General features: G+C 40.1%; 1 protein-coding gene and 1 non-coding gene across 2 annotated transcripts in view; both read right to left on the bottom strand.

Moving 5' to 3' along the window:
- The window catches only part of LOC112721747 (protein FAR1-RELATED SEQUENCE 5-like), a 30,312-nt gene extending 14,852 nt beyond the window's left edge, over window positions 1-15,460 (bottom strand). The window contains exons 1-2 of the mRNA XM_025772782.1: window positions 15,347-15,460; window positions 12,125-12,305 (exon numbers count right to left, since the gene is read on the bottom strand). Coding sequence (XP_025628567.1) covers window positions 12,125-12,305; window positions 15,347-15,460 — 295 coding nt within the window. The remainder of the gene's footprint in view (window positions 1-12,124; window positions 12,306-15,346) is intronic.
- Window positions 4,042-4,149, bottom strand: LOC112725046 (small nucleolar RNA R71). Its single transcript, XR_003164177.1, has one exon. It is a non-coding gene; the product is annotated as a small nucleolar RNA R71 (small nucleolar RNA).
- Window positions 15,461-19,382: the final 3,922 nt, after the last annotated feature.

Genomic DNA, 19,382 nt, shown 5'->3' with positions numbered 1-19,382 from the left:
TATATCAATGCACTTAGTATTTTAATTTAAATTTATTTCACATGAGCATGCTCCCAAAATCCTTATTATTTTATTGATTTAATCCTTTCCTATCAACCCATGTTCCCACATTTCCCCACACTTGGTGAATACACAATTTCTATCTTAAGCTAACCAAGGATTCAACTTGGGATTTTTAAATTATTTTTCTGCTTAAGACTAGTGATGTGGTTATAGAACAAGAGGGGATTAAAAGGCTCAAGGGGACTAACAAAGGTGATGTAGGAGGTAGGCTTATGATGAGCGGATAATTTATACGCTTTTTGGCATTATTTTTAGTATATTTTAGTTAGTTTTTATTATGTTTTTATTAGTTTTTAAATAAAAATTATATTTCTGGACTTTACTATGAGTTTGTGTATTTTTCTGTGATTTCAGGTATTTTTTGGCTGAAATTGAGGGACCTGAGCAAAAATCTGATTCAGAGGCTGAAAAAGGACTGCAGATGCTGTTGGATTCTGACCTCCCTGCACTCGAAGTGGATTTTCTGGAGCTACAGAAGCCCAATTGGCGCTCTCTCAATTGCGTTGGAAAGTAGACATCCTGGGCTTTCCAGCAATATATAATAGTCTATACTTTGCCCAAGCTTTGATGGCCCAAACCGGCGTTCCAAGTCAGCTTAAGAATTCTGGCGTCAAAACGTCAGAACTGGTACAAAAGCTGGAGTTAAACGCCCAAACTGGCACAAAAACTGGCGTTTAACTCCAAGAAAAGTCTCTACACATGGAAGCTTCAATGCTCAGCCCAAGCACACACCAAGTGGGCCCAGAAGAAGATTTCTGCATTAATTACTTATTTCTGTAAACCCTAGGCTACTAGTTCTCTATAAATAGGACCTTTTACTATTGTATTTTCATCTTGGTTCTTCAGGTTCCCTCTCTGGGGCCGAAGCCAATGACCACCATTATCACTTGTATTTTCAACGGTGGAGTTTCTACACACCATAGATTAAGGTGTGGAGCTCTGCTGTTCTTCATGAATTAATGCAAAGTACTACTATTTTTCTATTCAATTCACACCTACTTCTTCTCTAAGATATTCATTCGCATACAAGAATATGATGAATGTGATGATTATGTGACACTCATCACCATTCTCACCTATGAACACGTGCCTGACAACCACTTCCGTTCTACATGCAAACAAGCTTGAATGTGTATCTCTTGGGTTTCTAATCTAAGATTAGAACCTTCGTGGTATAGGCTAGAATTATTGGCGGCCATTCCTGAGATCCGGAACGTCTAAACCTTATCTGTGGTATTCTGAGTAGGATATGGGAAGGGATGACTGTGACAAGCTTCAAACTCGTGAGTGTTGGGCGTGTGACAGACGCAAAAGGATCAATGAATCCTATTCCAACATGATCGAGAACTGACACATGATTAGCCGTGCGGTGACAGCGTGCGTAGAACATTTTCACTGAGAGGACGGGAAGTAGCCATTGACAACGGTGATGCCCAACATAAAGCTTTCCATGGAAAGAAGTATGAATGATTGGAAGAAGGCAATAAGAAAGCAGAGGTTTAGGAGAAACAAAGCATCTTCATACGCTTATCTAAAATTCCTACCAATGAATTACATAAGTATCTCTATCTCTATCTTTATTTTATGTTTTATTTATCTTTAATTATCAATCCTCCATAACCATTTGAATCTTCCTGACTGAGATTTACAAGATGACCATAGCTTGCTTCAAGCCGACAGTCTCCGTGGGATCGACCTTTACTCACGTAAGGTATTACTTGGACGACCCAGTGCATTTGCTGGTTAGTTGTGTGGAATTGTGACAAAGTGTGATTCACGTTTGAGAGCTCCAAGTCTTTGGCGCCATTGTTGATGATCACAATTTCGTGCACCAAGTTTTTGGCGCCGTTGCCGGGGATTGTTCGAGTTTGGACAACTGACGGTTCATCTTGTTGCTTAGATTAGGTACTTTTCTTTTTATTTTTCAGAATTTTTAAGAATGAATTCTAGAGTTTCAAGGTGATGTTCTTATCATCACAAAAGCTGATTGATTCTCATCAATTTAGCTGCTGAATGTAATGCCCTGCTGAAGCTTGGCTAACCATGTCTAATCTTTTTAGCCTGAAGCTTTAGACTAACATTGCATGATTCCTAGAATTCTTATTAAAAGTTTTGAATCTCTTTATTCTCTTTTCCATATAATTTTCAAAAAATAATTTTTTTTTATAAAATCATAATATCAAAAATATTTTTATGTCTCTTGTTTGAGTCTAGTGTCTAATTTTTAAGTTTGGTGCCAATTGCATGTTTCTATTCTTCTTGCATTTTTCAAATATATGCATTATGTTCTTCATTGATCTTCAAGTTGTTCTTGATGATTTCCTAGCTCTGATATTTAAATTCTCTTGTTTTGTGTGTTTTGTTGTTTCTTACATGCATTTTCAAATTGTTATAGTCCTTAGTATACAAACTTCTAAGTTTGGTGTCTTGCATGCATTGTTTATTTGATCTTAGTTGCATTTTTTTATTGTTTCTCATCTTTAAAAATTCAAAAATATTTTCAAAATTGTGTCTTTTCAAGTCAACAATACAGAGAATTGAAGATTCAGAACATTCAGTAGAGGAATTAAACAGAAAAAGCTGGGCGTTCAAAACGCCCAGTGAAGAAGGAAAACTGGCGTTTAAACGCCAGCCAGGGTACCTGGCTGGGCGTTTAACGCCCAAAAAGGTAGCATTTTGGGAGTTAAACGCCAGAATGAATGCCATTTTGGGCGTTTAACGCCAGGATGACACCAGAGGGAAGATCTTGTTTTTAATTCAAATCTTTTCCAAATTTTCATAATTTTTCAAAATCAAATCTTTTTCAAATCATATCTTTTCAATCATATCTTTTCAAAATCAATTTTTTTTAATTTTTTTTATTTATTGCTATTTTTGAAAATCCTTGCTACAATTAGTTATTTAATTCAAAATTTTCAAGTTGTTACTTGCCTATTAAGAAAGGATCAAATTTTAAATTCTAGAATCATATCTTCTAATTTCTTGTTAGTCAAGCAATCAACTTTAATTTTAAAACTTTCTCTTTTTAATTTGATTTTCAATCATATCTTCTCAATCATATCTTTTCAATCACATCTTTTTTAAAATTAATTTTCAATCATATCTTTTTTATTTCTAATTTCAAAATCTTTTCAAAAATCACTTAATTTCTTTCCCAATCTTAGTTTTCGAAAATCATCAATCAAATTTTCAAAATTTCTTTTAATTATTTCAAAATCTTTTACTTTAATTTCGAAAATTCTTCCCCTCTTCTCACATCCTTTTATTTAAGGACTAACACTCCTCCACTATCAACAATTCGAACTCTATCCCTCTTGATAAGTTCGAATTCTTCTCTTTCTACCTTCTCCTTCTATTCTTATTTTCCTCTGACACTTCACGGAATCTCTATACTGTAACATAGAGGATTCCATACTTTCTTGTTCTCTTCTCTTTCATATGAGCAGGAGCAAAGACAAAGGCATCCTTGTTAAAGCTGATCCTGAACCTGAAAGGACCTTGAAGAGAAAGCTAAGAGAAGCTAAAGCACAACTCTCTCTAGAGGGCCTAACAGAGCTCTTCAAGGAGGAAGAAACCATGGCAGCCGAAAACAACAATGCCAATAATTCAAGGAAGGTGCTTGGTGACTTTACTGCACCTACTCCCGACTTCTATGGGAGAAGCATCTCAATCCCTGCCATTGGAGCAAACAACTTTGAGCTTAAGCCTCAATTAGTTTCTCTAATGCAACAGAATTGCAAGTTTCATGGACTTCTATTGGAAGATCCTCATCAGTTCTTAGCTGAATTCTTGCAAATCTGTAACACTGTCAAGACCAATGGGGTTGACTCTGAAGTCTACAGACTTATGCTCTTCCCTTTTGCTGCAAGAGACAGAGCTAGGACATGGTTGGATTCACAACCCAAAGAAAGCCTGAACTCTTGGGAAAAGCTAGTAAATGCCTTCTTGGCAAAGTTCTTTCCACCTCAAAAATTGAGCAAGCTTAGAGTGGAAGTCCAAATCTTCAGACAGAAGGAAGGAGAATCCCTCTATGAAGCTTGGGAAAGATACAAGCAATTGATCAGAAGGTGTCCTTCTAACATGCTTTCTGAATGGAGCATCATAGGTATCTTCTATGATGGTCTGTCTGAACTGTCTAAGATGTCATTGGACAGCTCTGCTGGAGGATCTCTTCGTCTGAAGAAGACACCTGCAGAAGCTCAGGAACTCATTGAGATGGTTGCAAATAACCAATTCATGTACACTTCTGAAAGGAACCCTGTGAATAATGGGACAAATCAGAAGAAAGGAGTTCTTGAGATTGATACTCTGAATGCCATACTGGCTCAGAATAAAATATTAACCCAGCAAGTCAATATAATTTCTCAAAGTCTATCTGGAATCCAAGCTGCACCAGGCAGTACTAAGGAAGCTTCCCCTGAAGAAGAAGCTTATGATCCTGAGAACCCAGCAATGAAAGAGGTGAATTACATGGGAGATTCCTATGGAAACACCTATAATCTTTCATGGAAAAATCATCAAAATCTCTCATGGAAGGACCAACAGAGGCCTCAACAAGGCTTCAATAACAATAATGGTGGAAGAAAAAGGTTTAGCAACAGCAAGCCTTTTCCATCATCTTCTCAGCAACAGACAGAGGATTCTAAGCAGAGCCACTCTGACTTAGCAACTATAGTCTCTGATCTAATTAAAACCACTCAAAGTTTCATGACTGAAACAAGGTCCTCCATTAGAAATTTGGAGGCACAAGTGGGTCAGCTGAGTAAGAAAGTTACTGAACTCCCTCTTAGTACTCTCCCAAGCAATACAGAAGAGAATCCAAAGAGAGAGTGCAAGGCCATAAACACGTCTCACATGGCCGAACCTGGAGAGGAGGAAGAGGCAGTGATCTCCACTGAGGAAGACCACAATGGACGTCCACTGGCCTCCATGGAATTCCCTGATGAGAAACTATGGGAATCTGAGGCTCACACAGAGACCATAGATATTCCATTAAATTTACTCCTGCCATTCATGAGCTCTGATGAGTATTCTTCTTCTGAAGAGGATGAAGATGTTACTGAAGAATAAGTTGCTAAGTACCTTGGAGCAATCATGAAGCTAAATATCAAGTTATTTGATAATGAGACTTGGGAGGATGAACCCCCCTTGCTCACCAAAGAACTGGATGACTTGACTAGGCAGAGATTACCTCAAAAGATACAAGATCCTGGAAAGTTCTCAATACCTTGTACCATAGGCACCATGACCTTTGAGAAGGATCTGTGTGACCTAGGGTCAAGCATAAACCTCATGCCTCTCTCTGTAATGGAGAAGCTATGGATCATTGAGGTACAAGCTGCAAAAATCTCACTGGAGATGGCAGACAATTCAAAAAAACAGGCTTATGGACTTGTAGAGGATGTCTTGGTAAAGGTTGAAGGCCACTACATCCCTGCTGATTTCATAATCCTAGAGACTGAGAAGTGTATGGATGAATCCATCATCCTTGGCAGACCCTTCTTAGCCACAGCAAAAGCTGTAATTGATGTTGACAGAGGAGAATTGATCATTCAAGTGAATGAAGACTCCCTTGGGTTTAAAGCTCAAGGATATCCCTCTGTAACCATGGAAAGGAAGCATGAAGAGCTTTTCTCAATACAGAGACAAACAGAGCCCCCACAGTCAAACTCTAAGTTTGGTGTTGGGAGGCCACAACCAAACTTTAAGTTTGGTGTTGAACCCCCACATTCAAACTCTAAAGTTTGGTGTTGGGAGGTTCCAACATTGCTCTAAACATCTGTGAGGCTCCATGAGAGCCCACTGTCAAGCTATTGACATTAAAGAAGCGCTTGTTGGGAGGCAACCCAATCTTTAATTATCTATGTTAAATTTCTATTTTCTTTTGTTATTTTATATTTTCTGTAGGTTGATGATCATGTGAAGTCACAAAAATAATTGAAAAAGCAAAAACATACTGAAAAACAGAATGAAAAAATAGAACACCCTTGAGGAGAAATTTACTGGCGTTTAAACGCCAGAAATGGGCACCAGATTGGCATTTAACGCCAGGAATGGGCAAGAAGCTGGCGTTAAAGGCCAGAAATGGGCAGCAGCCTGGCGTTTAACGCCAGGATTGGCAAAAAGGGGCATTTTTGCACGCTACTTGGTGCAGGGATGAGATATCCTTGACACCTCAGGATCTGTGGACCCCACAGGATCCTCACCTACCCCACCTCTCTCTCTCTTCTTCACCCATTCACCAATCACCTCAATACCTCTTCCCCAAAAACCCCTCACCTATCAAATCCCACAATTCTCTTCACCACTCACATCCATCCTTCATAATACCCCACCTACCTCACCATTCAAATTCAAACCACTTTCCCACCCAAACCCACCCATAATGGCCGAACCATACCCCCCTCTCCACTCCTATATAAACCCATCTTCACTCCTTCATTTTCACACAACATACACACTACTTCTCCCCCTTGGCCGAAACACTAAGCCCCCTTCATCTCCTCTATTTCTTCTTCTTCTACTCTCTTCTTTCTTCTTTTGCTCGAGGACGAGCAAACCTTCTAAGTTTGGTGTGGTAAAAGCGTTACTTTTTGTTTTTTCCATAACCATTTATGGCACCTAAAGCCGGAGAAATCTATAGAAAGAGAAAAGGGAAGGCAAAAGTTTCCACCTCCGAGTCATGGGAGATGGAGAGATTCATCTCAAGGGTGCACCAAGACCACTTCTATAAAGTTGTGGCCAAGAAGAAGGTGATCCCCGAGGTCCCTTTCAAACTCAAAAAGGGTGAATATCCGGAGATCCGACATGAGATTCGAAGAAGAGGTTAGGAAGTTCTCACCAACCCCATTCAACAAGTCGGAATCTTAATGGTTCAAGAGTTCTATGCCAATGCATGGATCACCAAGAACCATGATCAAAGTGTGAACCCGGACCCAAAGAATTGGCTTACAATGGTTCGGGGGAAATGCTTAGATTTTAGTCTGGAGAATGTAAGGTTGGCATTCAACTTGCCCATGAAGCAAGGAGATGCACACCCCTACACTAGAAGGGTTAACTTTGATCAAAGGTTGGACCAAGTCCTCATAGACATCTGTGAAGAGGGTGCTCAATGGAAGAGAGATTCAAGAGGGAAGCCGGTTCAACTAAGAAGGCATGACCTCAAGCCCGTGGCTAGGGGATGGTTGGAGTTCATCCAACGCTCAATCATTCCCACTAGCAATCGGTCTGAAGTTACTATAGACCGGGCTATCATGATCCATAGCATCATGATTAGGGAGGAAATAGAAGTTCATGAAGTTATATCCCAAGAACTCTACAAGGTGGCGGACAAGTCCTCTACTTTGGCAAGGTTAGCCTTCCCTCATCTCATTTGTCACCTCTGCAATTCAGCTAGAATTGACATAGAGGAAGACATCCTCATTGATGGGGATAAGCCCATCACTAAGAAAAGGATGGAGCAAACAAGAGATCCCACTCATGGACATGAGGAAATTCCTCACCATGAAATCCCTGAGATGCCTCAAGGGATGCATTTTCCTCCACAAAACTATTGGGAGCAAATCAACACCACCCTAGGAGAATTAAGTTCCAACATGGGACAACTAAGGGTGGAGCACCAACAGCATTCCATCCTCCTCCATGAAATTAGAGAAGACCAAAGAGTCATGAGAGAGGAGCAACAAAGGCAAGGAAGAGACATTGAGGAGCTCAAGCACTCCATTAGATCTTCAAGAGGAAGAACAAGCCGCCATCACTAAGGTGGACCCGTTCTTTAAATTCCTTGTTCTTTATTTTTTGTTTTTCAAATTTTTACGCTTTATGTTTATTTATGTTTGTGTCTTTATTACATGATCACTAGTGTCTAAGTGTCTATGCCTTAAAGCAATGAAAATGAATCCATCACCTTTCTTAAATGAAAAATATTTTTAATTGAAAAAGAAAAAGAAGTACTTGAATTTTGAATTTTAAAATAGTTTAATTATTTTGATGTGGTGGCAATACTTTGTGTTTTCTGAATGAATGCTTGAACAGTGCATATTTTTGAATTTGATTGTTTATGAATGTTAAAGTTGTTGGCTCTTAAAAGAATGATGGAAAAGGAGAAATGTTATTTGATAATCTGAAAAATCATAAAATTGATTATTGAAGCAAGAAAAAGCAGTGAAAAACTTGCGAAAAAAAGAGGCGAAAAAAAAAAGAGAAAGAAAAAAGAAAAAACAAGCAAAAAAAGCCAATAGCCCTTTAAACCAAAAGGCAAGGGTAATAAAAAGGATCCAAGGCTTTGAGCATCAGTGGATAGGAGGGCCCACAGGAATAAAATCCTGGCCTAAGCGGCTAAACCAAGCTGTCCCTAACCATGTGCTTGTGGCGTGAAGGTGTCAAGTGAAAACTTGAGACTGAGCGGTTAAAGTCGTGGTCCAGAGCAAAAAGAGTGTGCTTAAGAGCTCTGGATACCTCTAATTGGGGACTCTAGCAAAGATGAGTCACAATCTGAAAAGGTTCACCCAGTTATGTGTCTGTGGCATTTATGTATCCGGTGGTAATACTGGAAAACAAAATGCTTAGGGTCACGGCCAAGACTCATAAAGTAGATGTGTTCAAGAATCAACATACTTAACTAGGAGAATCAATAACACTATCTGGATTCTGAGTTCCTATAGAAGCCAATCATTCTGAACTTCAAAGGATAAAGTGAGATGCCAAAACTGTTTAGAAGCAAAAAGCTAAAAGCACCGCTCATCTAATTAATACTGATCCTCATAGATGTTTTTGGAATTCATTGTATATTCTCTTCTTTTTATCCTATTTGATTTTCAGTTTCTTGGGGACAAGCAACAATTTAAGTTTGGTGTTGTGATGAGCGGATAATTTATACGCTTTTTGGCATTATTTTTAGTATGTTTTTAGTATATTTTAGTTAGTTTTTATTATGTTTTTATTAGTTTTTAAATAAAAATCACATTTCTAGACTTTACTATGAGTTTGTGTGTTTTTCTGTGATTTCAGGTATTTTCTGGCTAAAATTGAGGGACCTGAGCAAAAATCTGATTCAGAGGCTGAAAAAGGACTGCAGATGCTGTTGGATTCTGACCTCCCTGCACTCGAAGTGGATTTTCTGGAGCTACAGAAACCCAATTGGCGCGCTCTTAATTGCGTTGGAAAGTAGATATCCTGGGATTTCCAGCAATATATAATAGTCCATACTTTGCCTAAGATTTGATGGCCCAAACCGGCATTCCAAGTCAGCTTAAGAATTCTGGCGTCAAAATGCCAGAACTGGCACAAAAGCTGGAGTTAAACGCCCAAACTGGCACAAAAACTGGCGTTTAACTCCAAGAAAAGTCTCTACACATGGAAGCTTCAATGCTCAGCCCAAGCACACACCAAGTGGGCCCGGAAGAAGATTTCTGCATTAATTACTTATTTCTGTAAACCCTAGGCTACTAGTTTTCTATCAATAGGACCTTTTACTATTGTATTTTCATCTTGGTTCTTCAGGTTCCCTCTCTGGGGCCGAAGCCAATGACCACCATTATCACTTTTGTATTTTCAACGGTGGAGTTTCTACACACCATAGATTAAGGTGTGGAGCTCTGCTGTTCTTCATGAATTAATGCAAAGTACTACTGTTTTTCTATTCAATTCACACCTACTTCTTCTCTAAGATATTCATTCGCACACAAGAACATGATGAATGTGATGATTATGTGACACTCATCACCATTCTCACCTATGAACGCGTGCCTAACAACCACTTCCGTTCTACATGCAAACAAGCTTGAATGTGTATCTCTTGGGTTTCTAATATAAGATTAGAACCTTCGTGGTATAGGCTAGAATTATTGGCGGCCATTCCTGAGATCCGGAACGTCTAAACCTTGTCTGTGGTATTCTGAGTAGGATCTGGGAAGGGATGACTGTGACGAGCTTCAAACTCGCGAGTGTTGGGCGTGTGACAGACGCAAAAGGATCAATGGATCCTATTCCAACATGATCGAGAACCGACAAATGATTAGCCATGCGGTGACAGCGTGCGTAGAACATTTTCACTGAGAGGACGGGAAGTAGCCATTGACAATGGTGATGCCCAACATAAAGCTTGCCATGGAAAGAAGTATGAATGATTGGAAGAAGGCAATAGGAAAGCAGAGGTTCAGGAGGAACAAAGCATCTTCATACGCTTATCTGAAATTCCTACCAATGAATTACATAAGTATCTCTATTTCTATCTTTATTTTATGTTTTATTTATCTTTAATTATCAATCATCCATAACCATTTGAATCTGCCTGACTGAGATTTACAAGATGACCATAGCTTGTTTCAAGCCGACAGTCTCCGTGGGATCGACCCTTACTCACGTAAGGTATTACTTGGACGACCCAGTGCACTTACTGGTTAGTTGTACGGAATTGTGACAAAGTGTGATTCACGTTTGAGAGCTCCAAGTCTTTGGCGCCATTGTTGATGATCACAATTTCGCGCACCAGCTTATTTGGGATATGTAAGGGAAAATTCAAATGATGGCCTCAATCATATGCGTGGATGTATCTACATTCTATATTGGACATATAGATTAAAACAAAGTAAAGATTACACGCATAGAAAAGAAGTGCGAAACACACAGGAATGAAATTTATGGTTGAATATAACCATACAATTAAGCTAAAAAGCTTGCGGGTTGTGTGTTCGTTGGCTCAAAAACCATATATCAGTTATGTATGTCATGCAAGTAGAAATCAAGAGTTCCCATTATTCTCAATGTGAATCTTAGGATGGCTCTTAAAATCTTAGTGTTCTTCCTTGAAGAAATGTTGTTAATTAACCAACATTTGTTGCTATATATATACAGTGTGTGGATTGTTGTGATTCTGTTATACTAACGTCTTTAGTTTACTCTTTTTTTCAATTAATCTAAGTTATCGTATGCTAAAAGGGTAAACTAAGCTAATTAATCTATATATTCTATATCACAACTTAATAAGCTAAAAGTGCAACTAGACTAAACTAAATATCTAAGATAAGTATATAAACCAAAGTGCAAAATATAGAAATACAGTAAAAATACAATAAAATAAGAAAATGTGCAAGTACCGGAAGATAAATAAGATAAGGTAAAATAAAAATAAAAATAAAAATAAAAATACAGAAAAATAAGCAAAATAGGATAAAAAGAGGGTCTGAAAAGTGGTTCACCAAAATAAAGTACGCCAGAGATGGCGACCTCCCCACACTTAAATAATAGCATCGTCCTCAATGCTCACTCAAGCAGGGTGTGAAGAAGTGTCATGTCTGGAAGGATGTGCAGTAGGTGTCTCTGTGGTGGTCTGAGGCTCTGCAGTCTGGATGAGTGTCGGAGGGTCTGCCTGCTGAAGTGGAGGCTCTGCTTGAAGAGGGATCTCTGGATCAGCTGGCTGTATCTAATGGGGCTCCTCATGGTGTGGCGCAGCCTGCTCAGATCCTGCCTACTCAGCCTCTGCACGTGCCTCCTCCTCATGATCGTCCGCCTCCTCCTCAGATGGCTCAGAAGGGGTGTCAGGCTCGGAGGGGATGTCGTGGTGGCCAGATCGGATCATCAACTTTAAGTGCTCATAGCGTCACTTGTTGCGACGCTCCATACGATACAGGCATGCGAAGAGTCGGTGCACGAGATGATAGACAGGATTTGAGGCAGGTGAGGGTATAGTGGTGGCTGGTGGGGCAGTGGATGCAGAAGGGGCAGCAGAAGATGTGGCAGCCTCAGCAGAGTCAGTGAGAAAAGGAGGTTGGTAGCCCAAAGCCTGAAACTTTCTGCTGTAAGGGATGATCTTCTTACAGTCCGCGGCTATTGGCTTCTCATTTGCTAGCTCCCAGGGCACCTCAGCTCGGTGGCCCAACTGAGTAATCAAGTATGGAAAAGGGAGGGTGCCTCTGACATGGACTCGGGCCATGTAATACCGGATGAATCGGGGCAGATATAAGTCCTTTCCCTCCATCACACACCAGATGAGGGTGATCATAGCAGCTGGCACCTCCGTCTCATGAGTGCTTTATTCCCTTTGGGGTTGTAGTTGTCTTACCCATGACCCAGGGGACAGTAGGATCAATAGCAATAGTCCTCTTAACTGCGTCCCAGTCAAATCTCATAAATCGTATATTCTCCTCAGCCTTTTGGTAACCGTCTGGCTGATCTGACTTAGGTAGGAGGTGGATGATTTCTTCTATTGCTTCCTCAGTAACCAGTATCTGCTTGCCTCTGAGCTGTACTCCATCCAAGGATGTTTTAAAGTAGTTACAGTAGAATTCTCTGATCCAGGATGAGTTGACTTCAGTCAGGTTCCTTTCCAAGAAGAACCAGCCTCTCTGTTTGATTTGGTCTGAAGTGTATTGTTTGAGTTCTTCTGGAATTTTGAGGGTTCTTTCTAGGTATAAGTTCCTGGAAGTGGCAAAAACTGGGTACTTCAGCTCACAGTATTTGTTTGCAAATTTTTTTGGGTCAGTGGCAGGCACCAACTGATCAGCCTTTTCTTGCGGGGTGAAATTCTTTTCCCGCCAGGAATCGTCATGAAGGATGTCTAAGATAGAGGTAAAGGATTCGCCTCTTTTCCTTTTGCCAGTGGTTGCTTTGCCTTTTCTCTTACTTTTGGGATCAGACATCCTGAAAAGCAGAAGTTGCAGGATACCATTTAAGAATTAAAGCAGGAAAACAGGTAAGCAAATAGGATTTATCAATATAAGCATAAAGGCAAAAGAGGAATAGAAGCATGAAATGAGTGAAATATAAGTAAATTTTGGACTGTATGCAAATGAAAAGTTTGAGAGTAAAAATCACAATCCAAAATATATGATAAGTGGAATTCATGTTAATTAGGAAAAACAGTAATCATGCCTTTGAGTTGGAAAGTTAAAGTAGTTAGGTGAAAAGAAAAGTTAGAAAGTTAAAGCGGTTAGTAAGTAAAAAGAAAGTTAAAGTAAGTGGCATGATAATGGGTTTCCTAGTTAACAATAAATTCACAAACTTGAAGAACAATCAACTCATATTCAAGCAAAGATTTGCAGTTTATTTATGATAATTTATAAAATTGCAAAAGGGAAAAGAAATCATCAATAATGCAATTTAGTAATCCAGGAACCAGAAATGGTGAGAATGCAAGCCCATTCATTCATGAATTGGCTAGCCTGAAACCAAACAGCGCAAAACTTGAAATCGCCAAAACCAATTCATGAACGGGAGTTGAGTGAAACAATTTCCAGAAAAAATTTGGGCAGCATTCCGGCTAAAATTAGATGTTCCCGGGTAATAAACAACAAGAAAATCAGTTCATATGATAGTAAATAGTGCTGAAAAGATTAACAAATAGCATGAGAGAACAGTGTAACAGCAGCATCAACATGAAAGAACAACATATGAACAGCACATCATCACAGCAAATTCAGAATTGCGAATTAGATAAAAACAGGTAGCAAGAACAGCACAATTATCAGGCCTAAATCCACTAACCACATCCTAGATACCTAACCACCTAAAATCCACTACAATCATGCATCTCTAACTATCCTAATGTTGAAAAAAAATTGAAAAACTAACTAACTAATCAACGAGAAACAGGATTCAGTGTATGGCGGAACCTGGTGCGTAGAGGAATAGAATCAGGGCTCAGAGAGATGTTGTTGGTTTGGGTGGTTGACACGGCAGCACTGGGGTTTCGCGGTTGTGGCAGGGCTGTGAGGCGGCGGTCCTTGGCGGCAGTGGGGTTGGCTGAGAGAGAGGGGAGAAGAGGAGCGAGTTGGGTTAGGGGAATGGGGGTGGTGGTGGATGGCTGGAGGTCTGGTAGGTAGCGGCGGCAGTGGGGCGGGGTTGTGGAGGGGAGGAAGAAGGGGGAAGAAGGGAAGGGGGAGAAGAAGAAGGGAGGGGTTTCGGCGAGGGCCGCGCGGCGGATGGGATGGCGGCGCAGCGGTCGGAGCTGGATGGCTGGGGGTGGTAGTGGTTGGGGGATGGGAGACGGGAGAGTGCAGAGGGGGAGGGGGGTTTTGGGGACGCGAAAAGGGTAGGGTTTCGCGTGGGTTGGGGTTAGTGATTCTGAATCCACGCGAACGCGTGGAGCACGCGATCGCGTGATTGGGGCGAAAAGGGCTCTGACGCGAACAAGTCATTAACGCGATCGCGTGATTGTGGGATAACGAAAGTGACGCGTACGCGTGGGGCACGCGTACGCATCACTCAGAATTGTGCTAAACGCACAATTCCAGCATAGTTTTGGCGCAACTCTCTGTTTCCAATAGGTTCCCTAAAATCCATGCGACGCGTACGCATCGCTCACGCTTTCACGTGGGGTGTGTGTGGTGCAAGTGACGCGTTTGCGTCAGGGGACATGAACGCGTGGGCCAACTTTCTGGGTTCTAAAGACACACCAGCCGCACGATTTTAGCCCAACTTTTTGGGTGTTGGATCTTTACGCTGAGTTTCAATCGACGCCCACGCGTGGCCTGCGCGCTCGCGTGGGGTGTTTTTTTTTATATATGCAGGATGCAAAATGCAAAGGTAATGTAGATTCTATGACTAATTCTAGGTTCAATGAAAATAGAATAAAATAAAACTTAAAAACAAACAAAACGAAATAAAATTGTAATGAAAAAGGAACGATCATACTATGGTGGGTTGTCTCCTACCTAGCACTTTTAGTTAAAGTCCTTAAGTTGGACATTTGATGAGCTTCCTGCTGTGGTGGCTTGTTCTTGAATTCATCCAAAAATCTCCACCACTGTTTGGAATGCCAACAGCCTCTGGGGTCCCAAACTAGGCATGTAAAGCCCTTGAGCAGCTTCAAACAGGTTCTCAGGCTCCCGGGGTGTTGAATGTCAGAATAGATTCCATGATCCCAAACGTTGCTTTTGTACCCGCCTTTGTCTCGATCTATATTTTTCCAAGTGGGTGGTTTGGAAGTTGTATTCTCACCAAGATGACCAAGCATCTTCCTCGACCCATTCAATCGAACTCGAAACCAATCTTTACACTTCAAATTGAAGCGTGGAACCTTATTGAATCTTGCATACCATCCTTGAGCACGAACCATTTCCCTTTTACTCTTAAAGCCGCAAAGAGCTCTAAGCTGGCCATCTGTTTCAAGCAAACCATATTCAAGTGGAAAAATAAAGATAAAAGCTAAGGATTTTACCCACTTGAATTTTGTATTGGGTGGTAATGGCCTTGGGATATGTGTTTCCAGTGGTTTTGCAAGCTCTACTCCCTTGTGTTCTTCTGTGAATTCCTCCACTTCATTGCAAATTTCTTCAACTTCAACCACATCTTGATCCAAGTCTTCTATATCTTCCTCATCACTCAAGTCATAAGTTGGAGGTTGCGAAAAATCTACCTCGGCATCATCTTCGTCTTCACTTGGGGAAGATTCTTCCATCTCAAAGAGTTCACTTGCAGATGCAAGTTCATTACTAGGAGAACTTGGTTCGGGATTATCATTATCAAGGAAACTTGCTTGTTGAGTTATTCCGTCCAGTTCTTCATAAGATACCTGCTTCGGGGGTTGTGCACTATCCTCCTTAGCATCAACTGCACTTTTTCTGACGGAATTCTCCATAATTCTGGATTCCCATGGAGGTTCAGCGTCTCCTAAGTCTTCAACCAATTCTTCCTCTTCGATAATTTCGGCTTCCTCCACTTGTTCTAGTACAAAGTCATGCTCCTTACTGTCCAGTGGGATTTCTAGTATCTCCTTCATGTTGCGTTCTTTATTAGATTGCCCACATGAAGCCATGGGGGTTCCTTAAGTGTCCGAACATCGGGAAGGCAGTCGATTTATCGCTTGATTCAATTGGTGAAGTATGGCATGAAATTTTTCTAATGTTTCCTTGAGTTGCTCCCTTGATTCTTGGGGTGATGGATATGGACATTGTGCATAGGAAAGTGGTGGTTCTTGGGAGTAATTGGGTTGGAATTGGGGTGGATAAAGGTTGGGGTCATATGGAGGTGAATGGTGGTAGGGGACTTGTGAGTGTGGTGGTTCAAAGTTGTGTTGAGGAGGTGGTTCATGGGCATATGATGGGGCTTGTCGGTAATTACAAGGGGTCCACCATATCTATCATCTTGGTACGCACCTCGGAATGGTTTTTGACCATAGTAATTTGGTGGGTGATGGTTGTCACGAAGGGGTCTACCATAATTGTTGTCTTGACATGCATTATGGAATGGTCGTGGTCCGTGGTATCTTGGAGGGTATTCTTGCCTAAAGGGTTGATCAGATCCTTGTGGCTCCTTCCATCTTTGATTGTTTTGACCTTGATGCATGTTCCTGTTATAGCTTCCATTCCTTTCAACAATATTAGAACCAAACTGAAAGCGACGGGGGTGAGAACTCATAATAGCTAATAAAAATTAAAAATGAAAATAAAAACAAATAGACAGGTAAAAGAAAATATTTACAATAACCAATAATAAGGCACACAGTTGCAATTCGCCGACAACGGCGCTATTTTGGCGAACGAAACTCTCGCGCGATCTAGAATTTTCACAAATAAGTTCCGTTGTAAGTATAGCTTCTAGACCGACAATAATTCCTTTCGCACAAAAACTTTGGTTGTCACAAGTAACAAAACCCAATAAAAATCTATAACCGAAGTATTTCAACCTCGGGTCGTCTCTCAAGGAATTGCAGGGCAGTGTGATTTATTGTTGGTTATGGAAAAAGGTAGAATTTTTGGGTTTTTGAAATAAGGAGCAAGTAATTTAAATGACAAGGAAAATAAATTAATAATAATAAAATCTCTTGGCAAGGTATAAGAATTGGAATTTCTATCCTAGTTATCCTTATCAGGTGTGATGAGAATTGGGTTTTATTCCCACTTAGTTAACCCTTACTAAAGCAAAGGAAAGTCAAGTGGACTAATTAATTTGATCCTCAAGTCCTAGTCAACTCCTATGGGAAGACTAGCTTTTAGAGCGATTCAAATCAATTAGCAAATCCAAATTCAATCAACAGCTGAGTTTGATAACTCAAGTGTTACCAATCACTTAACCGAAACCAAAAGGAAAAATAAATCTAAATTAAATTGAAAGCATCATAAATAGAATAAGACAATCATTAATCTGAAATACCTCAAATAATACTAAATAGAATATTCAAATCTCGACATGAAAAGGTTCATAAGCTAAATTGGAACATTAGCAAGTAAAAACATTGGAATAAATAAAAATAGAAGAGAAACATTAATTAAAGGAAATATTGAACCTGGCATTGAAGTATTAATCATAAAAGGAATCCTAATCCTAAAACCTAAGAGAGAGGAGAGAACCTCTCTCTCTAAAAACTACATCTAAAACCTAAAAGTGTGAATTATGAATGTTGTATATCGTCTCTAAGTTGTTGTTTGATTCCCCCATTCTCTGGCTTATATTCTGTGTTTCTGGATTTGGAATTGGGCCGAAAAAGGGTCCAGAAATCGTTGGGGGCGTTTTCTGCAGATTCTTGTACGTGGCGTCTGTCACGCATTCGCGTGGGTCACGCGTTCGCGTCATCTGGGAGTTTTTCTTGTCACGCATTGCATTCTGCTCAAGGCACGCGTTCGCGTCTTTCACGCGTACTCGTCGATGCCATTTCGCGCTAGGCATGCGTTCGCGTCGTCCATGCGTTCGCGTCGCTGCCTTTTCTTCAAAACTCTATTTTTGTGCTTTCCTTCCATTTTTGTATGTTTCCTTTTCGTCCCCTAAGCTATTCCTGCCCTATGAGACTTGAAAATACTTAACACACAAATCACGGCATCGAATGGTAATAAAGGGTAATTAAAATTAATATTTTTAAAGCATAGGAAACATGTTTTTCACATATATCACATAATAGGGAAGGAAAAGTAAAACCATGCAATTCATATGAATAAGTGGGTGAAGAATTGATAAAAACACTCAGTTTGAGCACAAGATGAATCATAAAATAGGGGTTTATCAATAGGTTTGGAAATTTATATGTTGTTGATGATTGTTTGGGTTGATAAGGTATAATGAATTGATGTTGTTGTTGTGGTTAAATGATGAAGTTGAGATATGATGGATTTGGATGAGTGAATATTGTTGATTATTAATATGAATCATGGTTGAGTTGATGATGAAAATTGATAGTGATATAATGATGATTGGTGAATATGTGATATATGTGATGTTGAGGTTGAGAATAAAATGTGAAGAAAAATGTGGTGAGATGGATGTAATATGACACAAATGGTAGATTTTGATGAGAAATGGAGTTTGGAATACTTTGGTATGGTGCTGGTTGTGTTTTACAAGAAATTGTGGAAATTGTGAATTTTGGTAAAAAGGAAATTTTGGTGAACTTTGTATGATCATAACTTTTGTCTCGGTTTTCAAAATTGGTTGAAATTTGTATGAAATTAAAGCCTATTGAAAACTCTTCAAAACAATATAAAGTTTGTAAAATTTAGAATTTTGAAGAGGAAGTTATGGTCAAACAAAGATTGGTGTTAAAATCTGAAATTCTGCAAAGTTGCAGAATTTTGTGATTTCTGGTATGTGCGTATGCACAGCCTTGTGCGCACGCACAACTCTGCGAAAATTTTAACATGTGCGCCTGCACAGACCTGTGCGTACGCACATGCAGAGGCAGATAATCTGTTCAAAGCGTTAGCACAGTTTGTGCGCGCACATACCCAATGAGGAATTGCAACCTGTGCGTATGTACAGCCCTGTGCGCACGCACACGTTGGGAAGGCCAGTCTGTTAAGGGGGCTAGCACAGGTTGTACGGGTGAACAGACATTATGAATTTTAGTACCTGTGCGTACGCACACTTTTAAAATTCCTCCTGGGCGTGCGCACGCACACTCCTGTGCGGACGCACACGCCTTGTTTCTCAAATTTAACTTTATTTTTAACTATTTCACCTTCCCAAAAAGATTGTAAGCTTCTATAACACCATTTTAAGGCTTTTGGGCTTAATTTTGGGTATGAGAACATGGGAAATAAACTAAGGGTTTTAGTTGATGAGTTTTATGAAAATTAGAAAACGGAGGATTAGGTTTCGGGTGTACTGAGGATGGTTTGATGGTATGTGAAGGATGATTGATATATGAGATGAGAAAAGAGGAACTATTGAGTTCAGAACTTAAATGTGAATTTACAATGGTTGAGATGAGTCGAGGACTCTGAATGAGATGATGGATCCATGTATACTAAAAATATTTTCTGAAAAACCACTGAAGTACTGATTTGTACTGAGATTATGAGACGCTATGCGCCTGGCAGGGACGGTGGTTAATCCCGCCTGTCGAGACAGAGGCGGCGGCGGCGTAAGGACGGTGGTCAATCCCACTTACG

Source organism: Arachis hypogaea, chromosome 11, assembly GCF_003086295.3.
Source record: "Arachis hypogaea cultivar Tifrunner chromosome 11, arahy.Tifrunner.gnm2.J5K5, whole genome shotgun sequence".
Lineage (NCBI taxonomy): Eukaryota > Viridiplantae > Streptophyta > Magnoliopsida > Fabales > Fabaceae > Arachis > Arachis hypogaea.
This window is presented reverse-complemented; position numbering and strand designations above follow the sequence as displayed.